The 15,802-nt window shown below is 47.1% G+C and overlaps 1 protein-coding gene across 2 annotated transcripts in view; it reads right to left on the bottom strand.

Annotated features, from left to right (window-relative positions):
- Positions 1–15,802, bottom strand: part of NUP58 (nucleoporin 58) — a 353,742-nt gene that overhangs the window by 91,294 nt on the left and 246,646 nt on the right. For both annotated transcript variants that reach the window (XM_085621608.1, XM_085621609.1), the window contains exons 13-14: positions 5,331–5,532; positions 2,430–2,528 (exon numbers count right to left, since the gene is read on the bottom strand). In XM_085621608.1, coding sequence (XP_085477734.1) covers positions 2,430–2,528; positions 5,331–5,532 — 301 coding nt within the window. The remainder of the gene's footprint in view (positions 1–2,429; positions 2,529–5,330; positions 5,533–15,802) is intronic.

The raw sequence follows: 15,802 nt of genomic DNA, 5'->3' as shown, positions 1-15,802 counted from the left end.
CAGATTAAGGGTCTCTGCTGACCCACGTATCATTAACACACATGATGATGCCACTTTAGTGGCCATAGCCGGATTAGGGGGATGTTAATTTAGCATCTGGTGATGTATCAAGTCCACTAGCATCTTGCAAAATAACCTGGGCACATTCAGCATCAAAATGATACTGCTCTTAGGATAAATCCTGCTTGTATTGGACATAAACCATAGTAGATGGTGCATTGTACTCAAAATCCAAATGAATGATCAGATCTGCAATCTGCGTCATCGGTATTAGTGCTGCTAAGTGAGCCATCGGCTTTGGACACTTTAATCGCCCCATAAAGCGTGGTGCCAATGATGGAGCCAAAGGCATCACCGCACCCAAAATTGACGTAGTGAAGGCTTTAAAAAGAAGCCCAGAGGCACAGCTGGAGTCAAGGAAGAATACGTTGGTGATTCAACGCCCGAGGACCCCCTCAGATTGGTGCTGCCTGAGGACGCAACAGATCGGTCCAGAACAGCACCAAAGATAAAGCCCATTGCTTTTTTTCAGCTGCTGGAGCTGATCTACTTTCACAACCTGATCCAAAGGAATGAAAACACCGTCATAGCCAGCCCAGCAAAGGGGGAGCTGCTCCGTTTAGAGGTGCTAGATGTGTCTCACTCCCCGAATGGCTTGACTCAGGAAAGCCAGACTTAGAGGATGTCCGATCTCTCCAACGGGCTCGAGAAGGAGAGCAAGTCCTCGCTCTTGACAAGGACTGCCACATCATAGACATCGACCAAGAACAAGTCTTTGACCTTCGCAAAACAAGCTTACTTCATGGTAATGGAAGGCCTTCTTGTTTATCTAGGAACTTGACAAACATGACAGAATTTTGGCCAACACCAAGAAACCACAAAGAGATTGTGTGGATCTGTAACAGACATCTCTCGGTTACATCTTATACACAACTTAAACCCTGATGGTTTAGGTGACATTCTGCTCACCAAAAAGCTCAAGTTTCAAAGAAAATTTGCCAAAACTGTTGAATGACAGTTCAAGCTTGTACCCGCTTCGGTTAGGGGGAAAAGAAAGGAACTGACACTAGAGACTAACCACAATTTCTTCACCTGCCCTTCTACTCGACATTCTGTGGAGTTGTCTCAATCTACAGGTAATAAGATTCCAATATTGAAAGTCTGCACAAAGTTTTAATGATGGTTTCTTAAAGCTTCATATCTGTTGGCATGAATGGAGAACAGAAAGAAACTGACACCAGTGCGAACCGGTGACATACATATAGTGGTCTCGATGACACATTCCACACGAGAAAGAGCAGCATGAGGTGGCACGATATCGCAAATGCCACATGTAGTCGCTGAGGAGCAATGCTAAGCAAAAGAATCCGATACAGTCTGACACCGGGAGGTATTTAAAAGGTGAGGAATCTGCAGTTAAAAGTCACTAGCAAAAAGTAGTATGTTTATAGCTTTATATTTTTCTGGAAATCAAGACTGGGTAACACTCATGGGTGACTAGCAGGTAAGGTGACAATCTGCATAGCAGGGGCACAGTGTTGCAAGGATGAATTTCAATGTACATAAAGGAGGTTTAGGGGTGTGAAAACTGGTGGGCAATGCCAAACAACTTGCAGTACACATACCGTACTACATATGTGTAGAAGGCCTATCAAATGTGAATGAGAGGATAAATAGGTAAAAGTGCTGCATTCAACGCAAACGCTGCAAAGACATAAATAGTACTGTCATTATTTCCAAACAGGAGTTTTTTCCATGATCTAGTCTTGACAAGCACAGTGTTCATTACTGAGACTTCACGGGGGAAAAGCAAAATAAGGGAATACCAGGTCTAAATGCCAAAACAAACATGATGTCTGACAAATTATTCAGAATAAACAGAAACATTTGCCCTGACTCATCCCAACGATCGAAAATGTTAATAACTACAATTTCACTTTGTTCTAAGACAAATTACGTTTGGGCCAGTGGACGAAGCAATTTGCAATTTATAGGCAATGAAAACATTTTTGCAGCTTGTCCTTTTTCTACAGATGATACTATACTCTAAGCTACCACTATGAACTACAATAATATTTGAATTTACAAAAAAATGGAAATGGTCAAATCCGTCAACTGGGCTGCGATATTGCCATTTTCATAACCCCTGCTTAAATGTGCCTGCTGAAAGAACTAATCTTGACCCACACTCATGCTAAATGGTCTCACATGCACCCACTAAGCCTGCCATGCTCTTGTCACCCATCAATATTTTCTAAGAGAAATTACATAATTGTACAACAATTGTTCAACTATTTCAAATCAAACATTAAAACCATTCAAATACTTTTCTGCTTTAGAAGCAGGACACAAAAAGTCAAATGACCTTAATTTTACAGCATTTCAAACGTTTAATAATCAAGAGGAATAGAGGAAAAGTTAAAGAGTACCTCCGAGGCTTGAAGAACCTAAGCCACTCGATTGCAAGCCAGTGCCAATACCTGAGCCGAATGGTGCTCCAAAACTACCTCCCAGAGATGGTTGTGGCCCTAATATAAAAAAACAAAAAACACGGAAATAAAATAACTTTCCTTACTCCATTGAAATATTTTACAACCTTCATTAACTTAGTCGAATAGATATTACACAAACGATTGTCATCAAAGCTATGTAAATACCAACACATTACACTTCAAATGTCTCCAAAAGAGTCTGTCATGTACTTCTAGATAACTAGAAAACATGCCAACAAAACCAAAAAGTGACAGTTAATCAAGGCCAACTATTGCAAATGGATCGGTCACTGATAAGTGTATGCATTAACCAATCAAAAGTAAGATATTCTACGCCCTAAAATATGTTCCACAGCATATGACATCTCCAATACACCGTCTCGCAAATTACAGAACTGATAAACCAGAACTAATGATACCAACAGGATAAGTAAGAACAGTCCGTGTCAGACACCTATAATCGAAAGGGAGTAATTGTACGTTCAAGAAACATGTTGCTAACAGCTGAAGCAAAAGGTAAGAGCTTGAAAAAGAATGACAAACTGGGAAGGATATCAAATAAACTATTTCAACCAATTTTGTACAAATATTTATAAGGAGGTAGATAAGATAAAAAAACAGGACAATATTTTCATTTCATCAATTTATTGTTCATTTTTAAGCAAATCAAGATACAGAAACTTCACAATTCAAACAAAGCATTAACTGGGTTATGATTGATAAACTCCGCTGAATTATACCATTCAGTAAGGCAAGCTATTCAAAGCACCTTATAAGAGATTTGCAAATTACAAGGCTCTGTGCCAAAATGGTAACAAAAAAAATAATTCTGCTACTACTTTTCATGAGATCCCCACCCCCGCAGATTCACACCAAAATGTGCCACTGTTAAAAACAATTAGCCAAAAGGATTAAATACATTTGGGTTGTTTCATCCAACATATTTAAGAAATCCCAAATTTGACTGGTTTAAGCATAAGTTAAAAATAAAATATCTACAAATCTGTATCTTTAGAAATAATTTAAGAAATCATGATTTTACAGTTTTCACAGTACAGTTCTTGCTTTTTAAAACAGTGATAAGTGCATTAAAATTATTATGAAGGGATCATAAGTTAAAAAAATATAATTTATTTAATACTTCTGCAAAGAGAATTCAAAGCCCTTTAGTGACCACTCCTGAATGAGGTGTGTAAACAAGATGTAGTGTTAAAATGAATTTAAACCTTTGACAACAACAAAAAAAGTATGTACGCTACATTCTGCACCCCAAATAACGGGGCATTCTACTAATGTGGGTATGTAATATAAAAGCATTTTCTACAACAAGTCAGCATTTTGATTTTAATGTTCAACATTAACAACTTTAAACGTGTTGGGTAATCATTTTTAAAACTAGTAAAACAATATTTCAATAATTGCTTCTAGGTAAAATGGGAATGCCTAAACAGGTCACATTGGCAATGGAGACAACAGTGGCATACATAAACCTCTTCTAAACAGTGTGTGTACTGTCAGAAACTCAACTTGGATTCAATAGATTATCACAGCCGAAAATTAGCTTTCAACTGAATGAAAAATATTTTTTATGTTTTGGGAGCACTGCTGTTTGCGAACAGACTAGAAATACACTATCTAAAAGAGGTTGTTATAATTGCCTCATGCTAAGTATTTAGCAGGCACCTTGACACCAGAGGACCAAATAAATTAATTTTGAAGCCTGTGCATAAAAAAGCTTTAACAATCTTTTTGACACTGTTGAATACTTTTAGTATGTCTAAGAGGGATCATTAGAATAACAAAACATCTCCTTATTAGATATTTATCACAAAGGACCTAGTCTCTGTTCAGTTTGTTAGCTGTAGCAACTCAAGAGTAACATTCTGTGATGCGTAACATTTGTTTAATACAAGAGTAATTGGCACAAATAAGATCACTTAACACTACGAAGATTAGTAGTGTCATGAGATGTGACAAGTGGGATTGTTCTTCTTCACTGCTAAGATACCATGCTGATCAGATAGAAGACAACTATGCATGGTATTATTCAGGAGTTTACCAACTTCAGGCCTTTATTTGATTATATATACATAATTTAGGAGTTTATTTTCCTTCACACCATGAATACAACAGTTAAGGAGTCTAAAATGGCACAAACAAAACAAATTGAGTCTACTCTAATACAACTGATTTTACACATTCCTGGTTTATGCTTTGCACAAATACTTGGATGTCAACCTACATTTGAAATAAATAAAATATTGATGTTGCCTTAGTCAATCTAAGCTCCTTAGTCTTTAGAGACATAACTGCAAATGGTTCGGTCAAACTGAATGGTTATTTCCCCTAAGCGTGTAAACATCATACAGTCATTACAGTGCGAGAACTCAGTTTCTTTCCATAACATTAAAAGTATCTATGAGATCTGCAAAAGCACTGTATGACATTTTTTATAACATTTGATAATATTTGTAAACTAGTTTGCTTCTTGAAGTCAAGTGTTCATACTCATCTGACATTTTAAAAAAGAGATCTGTACAATCAGAAAGGGTTGTTAAAATGCTATATTATGCATAGTCTGAGATGCACTTTCATAATGAAGGCTCACATTCCAAGGGCCGTTTACAGCAATACAGCAAATATTACCAATACAAGATAATTTGCAAGATTAAATACCAGTCTATAATTATTGCTAATCTACCCTGCATTTCCTACATGTCATTTTAATAACTTAGTTGAGATCTAGTTTTTGATTTGTCTGTCAACACAAAAGACAACTAGGCCCAAACTTGCATACATATTGTGAAGGATTAAGCTATAACTTGAATGCATTCAGACCTGTAGCAGGCTGTTGCTGCTGAGTAAGAGTTGCAGCCATTGCAACAGCGGCTGCATTTGGTATGTTGCTGAAAGGGGTGGGTCCAGTTGTAATACGTGGGGCACTCTGCCACTTCTTAGCTTCTGCTCGTCTAGCCTCAAAAACATCGGTGGCATCGCCTAAAACTATTTTCCTGTAGCCAAGATATTGTTCTTTGAGCATCTGTGGAAAGAGAGAACACTTCTTTAATTATCTTTTGCACTGCTTAATGCAGTTTGACTTGTGAGGTACAGTAAAAACACCTGTGCATACCAATATCTTAATTTTCACTTAGGGAACCAAAGTCACTTGAAAAGAACAGCAACCTAACTGTACACTCAAGGTAAACCCCACAAATTTGAAAAATACATGTTGCAAAACAGATTTTCGTTAAGACCGCAGCTGGTTAAAGGTTCAGGCTGTATGTGAGGAGAACTCAATTTGAGAAAGTTATGCAAATAAATTGCTTTAAAAAGTACATTAAATCCTTTGTTCAATTAATAAAATAATTACAAAGTCAAATAAACCTGCATACATTTTTTTTTTTTTTTTAAATCGATATCCTTGGGCATAGTTCTTGGAGATTAACATGTTGAATTAATTATTAGTTAAATTGTCATTACAAGAGGGAGGAGCCTAGCGCGCATCCAAGATGGTCGCGTGAGCACAGGGCTCCCCGGACCCTCTCTGCTCCTCGGAATTTATCCTGAGAATATCCTGACGTGGCTTATGGAATCTGGGAGATAAAGACCAGCTGAGCGTATATCTCTTTTCAAAACTCAAATCGGACCTGGGAATCCTGAGTTGTCGTCGTCGGAACTTTTGGGACCCACCCGACGGAGGTGACCGGGGTGAAGGTGACCCGAGGGACCGGGCTGCAATTGAACAACAGCGGCTTCAGCGCGGTGCCAGCTGCCGATCCACCACTTTCGGTTTCGGTTTTGCACTTCAGGAGACCGGCAGGGAGGTGCGCTCGGGGTGGTGAGGTGCTTCCTGGGCCTCTGCATGAGGTTTTCTTTCATCTGCCACTAGAGCGCCTATCGCCTCGGACCCCCTATACCGACATTTTGTGGTCTTCTTGCTGGTGCCTTACACCTCTTGATTGGAGGTCCCCTCGGGTGACCGTGTTCACATGGGGGGCAAAGGGGGTCCCGAGGGCCGCAAGACCAAGGCTTCCCTCCGCGGGGGGGCAGTCCAGAGCAATAACATGGACCGCTACACCCAGGGCAGGGGGCCCTCTGGCGCTGCTGGCCTCCCCTCGGATACTGCGGAAGGAGGCGCGACCGCCACTACGGAACTATCCTTGCAGGACATTATGGGCGCCATTGATGGCATCAGGGAAACCATCGCGACGCAATATGAGGCCCTGGCCCGTAAGATTGACACTGTCGCGATCGATGTCACCCTGATCCGGGCCGACCTCTCCAAAACTAACGAGAAGGTCCAGGCTCTCGACGCACGGACCTCCACCCTCGGTGCGGATGTGTCGGATCTGCGGGCCGCGCTTGGAGACATCAGGGTGGTTAACGACCATATGGCCCGGCGGCTTGAGGACTTCGAGGGACGGGCCCGACGCAACAACATCCGCGTCATAGGTGTACCGGAGTCCTCTGACGGCCGCCCGGTTGACCTCGTGGTCGAGGAACTTATCCTGAAACAGTTGTCCTCGGCTGGCCTAAGTAAGTTCTTTGCCGTGGAGCGGGCCCATCGAGTTCCGGGCGGTCGGCCACGGCCGGGGGCCCCCCCGAGGCCTATCGTGGCCAAACTGTTCTACTACAGGGACCGCGACGCTATTCTGCAGGCCTCACGGACCCACGGCCCGGTTCGTCATGAGAACTCGACCATCAATTTTTACCCGGACTTCACGCAACTGGTCCAGAAACAACGGATGGGATTCCAAGGGGTGAAGCGTCGTCTCCGTGAGCTGGGCCTAAAGTATTCGATGCTCTACCCTGCAAAACTCCGAGTGGAACATGGGGATCGGACAGCCTTTTTTGACTCTCCTGTGGCTGCAAGTGACTGGCTGGACTCTCTGCCGGACGGAGGTGGCCGTCCCGGACCCTCTGCGGGCACCGCAGGTGATGGGTCCCCTTTAGAATGACTTTTGGTCCTTGATTTTGCCTTTTTGCACTGTACAGTCGGGTCTTATTTCATTTGCATATTGCGTTTTACCAGGACCAGTGAGGGGGGCGGGCGGGGACGGGTCCCTTACCTCCTCTGGGTTCTTTTCGTAGAATGGGGTTAGGGGGGCGACAGGCACACTGCAAGTTGGGGGGGTTTTTTGGCCCGCAGGGGTGCAGGGTGGGGGGAGTTGGTCCTGGGGTGGGGTTGGGGGGGAGGAGGGTTTGTTTTGCTGTGTGTTTTTTGTTTACAGGGCGAGGTACTGATTTTTGTCCACATTTGGGAACTGTGCTGCAGGCTGGGGGACCCTTGATCTATTGGGGGGGATGGGGGGGGACGGGTTGAGGCTTATGTCATGGAACGTCAATGGGTTGGGGGACCGTATCAAGCGGGGTGTAGTACTGCAATATTTGCGTCGTTTGACTCCTGAGGTGGTGTTTCTCCAGGAGACGCATCTGGTTGGCAATGTTTGTCATGCAATGAACAGGGGGGGATACCGCCTCGTGGCCCATTCTGGTTTCACAACTGGTTCCAGGGGGGTGGGCATTCTGCTGCGAACCTCACTTCCGGTGGAGATCACTAAGATAGTCTCGGATGACAGAGGGCGCTATGTGTGTTTGATTGGGAGGTGGGAGGGGCAGCCCCTTGCCCTGGTTTCAGTTTACGTCCCCCCGGGCCTCCAGAACTCCACCTTCACTGACTTGGGTCGAATGCTGCTTGACCTCCCGGACAGCCTCCTGCTCATGGGCGGGGACTTTAATTCTGTGGTTTCGGGTGAACTGGATCGTCACCCACCAAGGACCCTCCCCGCTGCCCAGGCATGGCTGGGTGGGATGCTGGAGACCTTCGGCCTGGTGGATAGTTGGAGATTAATGCATCCGACCCAATGTCAATTCACCTTTCACTCGGGGGCGCATGGGAGTCTCTCTAGGTTAGACTACTTCCTTATGCCCGCGGCGCAGACTGGTCGGATTCGAGAGGTCAGGCACCTGGCGCGGGGTATCTCCAACCATTCTCCGCTGTGGCTTGTTTTTGACACCGGGCCGCGGTCTGCAGGGCGGATCGCTCCCATTAACCCATGGTACCTGCGAGACCCTACGACTCGTGACAGCCTGGTTAAGGCTATGGACCAATACTTCCTGGATAACGAGGGGTCGGTGTCTTCTGCAATGTCCCTGTGGGAAGCCTTTAAAACCGTGATCCGCGGACACGCCCTTTCCCAGATAGTGGTGGCTAAGAGGGTCAAGAGTGAGGCAGTGGTGAGGCTGGAGACTGACATCTTGGGGCTGGAGTCGGCCTTGGAGGCGAATGTTACTCCGGACGGGCTCCATGCCCTCAGCCTGAAACAGTTTGAATATAGGTCCCTGGTCACTGACGCGGCCAAAACTATGTATAGGGAGCAGCAGGGTCGACTGTACGATGCCGGGGACAAGGCGGGAAAGTTGATCGCGTGGCTGGACAGGAAGGAGAGAGTGAATCGTGTGGTCCCGGAGTTGCGTGCTGCGGATGGTGTGTGTGTGACGGAGCCTGACGAGATTGTGGAATGTTTTGCCGACCACCTCCGGGCTGTGTACTCCCCAGTGACTGACAGGGATGAGGACGACTCTCGCCTTCTACTGAGGGATATCGCCTTGCCCTGCCTGTCCGTTGAGGACCGTGAGCGGCTGGACGCCCCCTTGTCGGTGGATGAAATAGCGACCGCGATCCGCTCCCTTCGCTCGGGCAAGGCTATGGGTCCCAACGGTCTGCCCATTGAGCTATATAAATTGCGCCCTGACAAGCTTGCGCCCTTCCTCAGTCGCATGTTCCGTGAGTCTCTGGCGGCGGGTTCCCTCCCGGCCGATCAGCGTTTGGCCACGATAGTCGTTATCCCCAAGGAGGACAAGCCGCGAGATCGCTGTACTTCTTACCGGCCTATTTCACTGCTAAATGCGGAGCCTAAGATCCTGGCGAAAGTCCTTGCCAATCGTCTGTTGAGCGTCGTGTGCGATCTGATTCATCCGGACCAATGCGGATTCATCCCGCATCGTAACACCGCTCTTAACTTGCGGCGTCTTCATGGCGCCCTTGCCAGGGCGGAGCTCCTCTCCGAACCGGCCGTGCTGGTTTCTTTGGATGCCACGATGGCGTTTGACACCATCGAGTGGCCATTCCTCTGGGCTGTCTTGGCTAAATTTGGCTTTGGAGAAGGATTTATTGGCTGGGTGAAGCTTCTGTACACGGGACCCATGGCTCAGGTGGTGGTGAACGGGCGGGTCTCTCGGCCCTTTGCCCTCGGCAGGGGCACGAGGCAGGGATGCCCGTTGTCCCCTTTGCTCTCGCCCTGGAGCCACTCGCGGCTTGGCTCCGCTGGGAGCCCTCGCTTCGAGGGATCCGGTGGGCCCCGGGCTTTGAAGATCGGGTTTCGCTGTATGCGGACGATATTCTCCTATATCTCACCTCACCGCGGCAGTCGCTCAACGTCCTCTTTGACGTTCTGACTTCCTTTGGGAATAATTCGGGTCTCACGATCAATTGGACCACATCAAGAAAGTAAGGACTAAATTCAAATTCCACTGAGGCATGATAAACAGAGTGGGAGGAAACCGGTTAGTGAGACCCTGAATGAATCTCAGGACTATGGGAGATTTAAGCAAAGAGGGTTGGTCTCGTAAGTACAGAAAGGCAGACAAGTAGCCTTTGACTGTCTCTACTGCACAACCCTGATGAGCCAGGGAAAGTGAGAAACTGAGAATATCAGACAAAAGAGCTCCTAAAGGATCAACCGCTCTCTCTTCACACCATTTTATAAACCTAGCCCACCTACTGGAGAAAACAGATTTGGTGGAGTGTCTTCTAGCCGATAAAATAACATCCATCACATCCAGTGGAAGTGGCAAGTGAAATAAATGCTTTGCAATATATTATGCAGTGTTTACAAGTGAATGCAAGTTCAAATGCAGTTGTCTGAAATAGAGGTAAGTCAAGGTATTGAAATTACTGTACAGAATACTGTACAGATTACTTTTTAGATTACTTTTTCTACTCAGTGTGATATGCCTAGATATCACACTGGGACATTTCTTAAAGAAAAGGTACGTAAAATAAGTTTAGCACAATTGTTATTTTTCAGGTTTCCATACAAATCAACTCCACACTTAGAACATTCTTCAAAGAAAAAGAGTCAATAGGTTCCTATGGAGAGGAATGAAGTTAATGGTTTCCAGGTAAGTAATCAGTCTTTGGGGTTGAGCTTCTGGGGTTAGAACAAGGGTTCCCTCAGGGTGAAGGATGCACTTTTGTAACACCCTCAGCGGCACTAGGGCGGCCGGGTGCAGAGTGCAGAGGCCCAATGTTATCCAATGACGGATAGGGGGCCTCGTTGGTGGCTGCTTACGAGCATGCCACTGGGTTGAGGGAGCAAAGCTCCTGGTGTTAGGCTCAGAGCAAAGGGGGTTCCGGTTTAGCACATAAAGTGCAACTGCGAAGGGGCGGCTGGGTGCAAGGTGCTGTTTTGGCGTCTGGTGCCCTGTTTTCAATGGGGATTTTAGGTTTTGGTTTACAGCTGCAGGCTCGGTCCAGGAAGACTTCTGGGAGGAACCAACAGCTGGACAGGTAAGTTGGAGGGCTCGGGACGTAGGTGCACCTCAGGTTCTCTTCTCCAGGGCGCAGGGCGGCTGGATGCAGGGTTGTCTTGAGATCTGATTTCACCTTACCTGGCCACTCACGGTTGGGGGGGACGGGGGGGGGGGGACGGGGGGGGGGGGGGGCTCTCCGTGCAGAGGCTGCAGGTGATGTCGGGGAGTCCTGGAGGGCCGAAGGCGACAGGTGCAGTGGTGGTTCCAGGCATCGGGTTTTTGTCCTCAGCAGGCTCAGAGTCTGTCTTGGGAGTTTTCTTTTGAAGAGATCCGGTCTTTGTTTAAGGCAGTCAGTCCTCCCAGGGGTTCTGGAGGTCGCTGGCTGCAGGACAAGGTGACTTTTGGCACAGGATCTCTGGATACTTCAGACAGGCCGGAAGGGCTGAGGCCAAGTCCGTTGCAGTCCGTCTGCAGTCTCCTCTGCTGGGCGTCTTCTTTCGTCCTTTTTTAGGTCTCGCCTGAGCTAGCGCATGCGCAAGCTCAAGCAAGACCTTTAGTAAGCGGGTTTTTAAAGTGCTACCAGGTTTTTGCTGGCCTGAAGCTGGAGTGCACGTGCGCGTGAACGTGCTCAGGCCATCTGGCTTTTGTAATGGCTCATTAAGCCTTACAGCGCCAGAACCATGCCCCTCCACCCCCCCTCTCTGCTCTCATAACCCCTCTAACGGTCACTGGGAATTGGCCGCCCCTCCTCTTGTGGCAAAAAGCCAAGTACTCTGTGTAGCTTGTGTGCAGCCACAAGCCGTCCCTTCTCTGCCCACTCCCTGCTTCTATCAGTCTCCCCCTCCCCAAATCTCTTCCCTTCAGTGTTTTCTGTTCCTTGAGTGTCTCTCCTCCTCTTCCTCCCTCACAGTCCCTCGCCCCTCCTTCTGTCGTCCCCCGTTGCTCAGCCCCCTTCAGCTTCTCCTCTGTTTCCCAAACTCTGTGCGTCGGTCTCTCTCTTCCCCTCCCCTCTGTCTCAGCCCATCTCAGCCTCTCTCATCTTGTGGCTCTATTTTTCCGGAGTTTTCTTCCTTCCTGTCTGTCTCACCGCATCCATCCCGCAGTCTGTCTCATGTTTTGTCTAATCAGTTACTCATTCTCCTCGGTCTCTCCCTCTTCCTCCGTCCCCCTGTCTTCCACTGATTTGCCCTCACTCAGACTTTCTTACTCAACACTCTTTTTCTCTGTACTCGAATGCCGTTCCCTCCTTCAGTCTCTTTCTTCCCCGTCCCACGTCTGCCCTAGTCCAAGTTTCTCTTCTCTAGACTCTTTCTTCCAGATTCTCCCCCCTTCCTGTGTATCCTCTGCCTGCATTCCGCAGTCTCTCGCTAACCATTTGCTTTCAAGCTCTCAATTACCCATCCCTCCTATCGCAGTCTGCCCTTTTCCGTAAGTGTTTCTTCTCTGTGTGCCCACTTTGCCTCCTCTGTTTCACTGTCAGTCTTTCTTTTGCGACCTTCTCTCCCTCCCTCTTTCCTTTCAGTCTACACACTATTTACCTCACCCTCATTTCTCTTTCGTCGTGTGCCTCTCTGGTCTCTCTACCTTCCTATCTTTCCTATTCCTCGGCCTTGAACCTCGCTCCATCCTGTCTCACTTCCTCTGCCTCTTTCTTAGTCACTCTCCGTTTCTCCCCCTTCGAATTCTGGAGTTTTGCACCTTTCTCCAAGTCGCCTCCACGTAACCTCTATTTAATTTTTTCATTTTCTCTCTCTCTCTCCATTTCATCTCTCTTGGTCTCATATTTATTTTACTCTTTCTGTTCCGGCCCACTTACGACTGACTCTAACATTCCTGCCTCGGTATATTCTATTTTACTGCTTTTACTGTTTATCTCTTTTGGTCTTTCACAATGTTTCACCTTTCACTATCTCCCGCTCCTTCTAGGTGCGGTAGTTATCCTCTATTTCAGTTGTCCATACATTCTCTCTTCCTCCTTCGGACGATGGGCACCAGTCCTGTCACATTAAGGTGCGTTCCTACTACCCTGTCGATGGGCAGTAGCCCGGTCGCAATAATATGCACTAGTTCTATCACAACAATAGCCTCCAGTCTTTTCATAATATGATGCACTATTACTCCTATCACCACGATTTACTCCAGCTCCTTTGAGGATAAAGTGCACCAATCCCAAGCTGACAGTAAGCGGTACTGATGGCACAGTGAGGCGCACTGCTCCTAACACAATCATACCCCTGCCCCGGTGCCTGACAAGGACTGCAGTCAAACTGGTGTCCTGACATTTGCTTTGGCTCTTATCACGCTCATCTAGCGTGTATGCAGAGGCCTAGGCGGGTAGTTGGTAATGCGATGTCCAGAAACTGGTCTGTAACCCGGAGGGTTGCACACATCGTGCCCCGATTGTGGGCACTGGACCAGAGACGTGTTAAGGCATGGGCAAATGGCTCTGGCCTAGGGTGCCATCCTTTCAGGAGGGCACCTGATTGAACCAGTTCTAGCCTGCAGAGGGCCTTGCTCTGATTACCTTGAATAATTCGGAAACAGATGGTTTTAAATGCCGTTTTCCTTGAATGTTTTTTTTGTGGGTGATGCATGGGAGTCTATTACAGATATTTTGCAGAGAAATGTTCATATTTTTTTAACATGATGCAACTTACATACAAGCATTGGCATAGCCAATAGGTCTCGCTTTTGGGACCTTATAAGTGTTTAGCCATGCAACAGTTAGTGTTGTTGCACCAAGGATATTCTGCTGCATAACTAAATACTTATACGGTCCAAAACGTGAGACCTATTGGCTATGCCAATGCTTGTTTTTTTAAGGCACGGGGCGATTAAGTGATTTGCCCAGAATCACAGGATGTTCAGCGTCATTACCGAGACTCGAACCCAGTTCCCCAGGTCAGAGGTCGAGCGCCCTAGCCGTTAGGCCAACTCCTCTCCCCAAATTTACTTCTCACCAATCAGTGGCGTTAATTGAGTTACACGAAGGACCAGAGAAGTGAGCTGTGCAGACAGCAGTTTTGCCTGTCCTCACGTATTGAGCAGTAGGTGACATGAAGGGAGAGTGCTTATTTGCTTGGATGTAATCTTCAAAACAAGCATTTGCAATGCAACAGGTCTCGCAATTGCGAGATTATGACCTATTGGCATTGTAAATGACAATGCCATTTATTTGTGTGTTTAAAAACACCTGCAAAAATAAAATGCATTGCCATTTACAATACCAATAGGTCAAAGTTTCTAAAACGCGAGACCTACTGCATTGCAAATGCTTGTCTTAGGTTGCAGAAATCTGCCTTCTTGGTACAGGGCTGCCCCCTAAATACTGTATTTAGGGGGCGTTTTAGGGGTCTCAGGGTCAGTAGCCAATGGGGTACTGACCTTAGGGTGACTACACCTTTGGTGTGCTCACAACACATGGGGGAGTGCGCACAATTTCTAATCCTGACTGGGGAGTTCCTGCCATCTGCAAGATGTCAGGCACTGAGGAGTGGGCTTCACCTTACCTCCCCCACCTGAGGGGTGAGGTTGGCAGAGGTGGGCACACCTTCTGGGCTGGCTAATTTTTCCCGCCTGTCTTCCTGCCCAAAAGGAGGGGAGACAGGAAGGGGGCCTGCTCCTGATAGCAGGAGAGGCTGGGGGTCCCATTACAAAGGCTGCAAGGCCTTTGAAGCTCCCCTGCCACAGATGGCTCTTCCTGGCCTGGGGGAGGTGTGAACACCTCCACCCAGGAAAGGCTTCGTTTCTGGGCTCGGGAGCGAAGGCTCCCACCCCAGGGGTCCAGTAACCGGTCTCGTGGTGGCAGGCTGGCGTGTACCAGTTAGGGAACCAGCCGGAGGCTGGTCGTTTTTCAGGGGGCATCTATAAGATGCCCTCTGAGTGCATTTTACATTAAATCCCACACAGGCATCAGTGTGGGTTTGATAACAAAACTTCTCAGTTTTCAGTGTAGCCATTATGGTGCTGTGGACGTCGTAATGACAACCTCCCAGCACCATAAACTCTTAATGGCAGCATTGGACTTACAATGTCTAAAAATGGTATTAAAACACTGTAGGGGTATAGGGCTCATGCACCTGTACCCTCACCACTGGTATAGTGCACCCATTTAGAGAGGTGGCTGATTTATGCCAGGGCAGTGGGTTGTAGGCATAGCACACATGGACGTGTGCCATGTCGACTCTTCAGTTTGTTCTGGACCAGAACATGCAGCCTGCAACGGCAGTGTGCGACTGTAAAGGTACCAGGGCCTCTAAGGGCGGCACAATAAGTGCTGCAGCCCTTAAAGGCCCTTAAAGGCCCTTAGAGGCCTTCCCTGGTCACAGTGCCCTGGGTACTTGGGGTACCATTTACCAGGGGCTGACCTGTTGCCAGGGTGCCAATTGGGTTTGGTACAGTTTTGGGAAAAGAACACAGTCCCTGGGAACCTGATTGGCAGGGACCCAGTGCACGTCAAAGTGCATCAGTAGTGTGGCAAAAAGAAAGGGGGGGGGGAGGGGTTACTGCAATAGAAACCCAGCTTCTCACACACGTTCGTGAGTGGCAAAGAGGTCCAACCGAAAAAAAAACATTCTGAAAATGTGATGGACCACCTCCAGATGGAGACGTCACTCGTGATCGGCCGAGTACTGCAGACTGAGACTGTCCGCACACATGCACAAACAGCACTCCAGCAAGATCATTCGCAGTCACACAAACGCATATTCCCCATGTAATTTTTCATAGGAAACTTTAGACAAAGCTACAGCCAGAACTGCTGAACGGAATTACAC

The sequence above is a fragment of the Triturus cristatus genome, chromosome 8 (assembly GCF_964204655.1).
Source record: "Triturus cristatus chromosome 8, aTriCri1.1, whole genome shotgun sequence".
In the NCBI taxonomy this organism is placed as follows: Eukaryota; Metazoa; Chordata; class Amphibia; order Caudata; family Salamandridae; genus Triturus; species Triturus cristatus.
The sequence above is the reverse complement of the archived record's forward strand: the minus strand, read 5'-3'. Positions and strand labels throughout refer to the sequence as shown.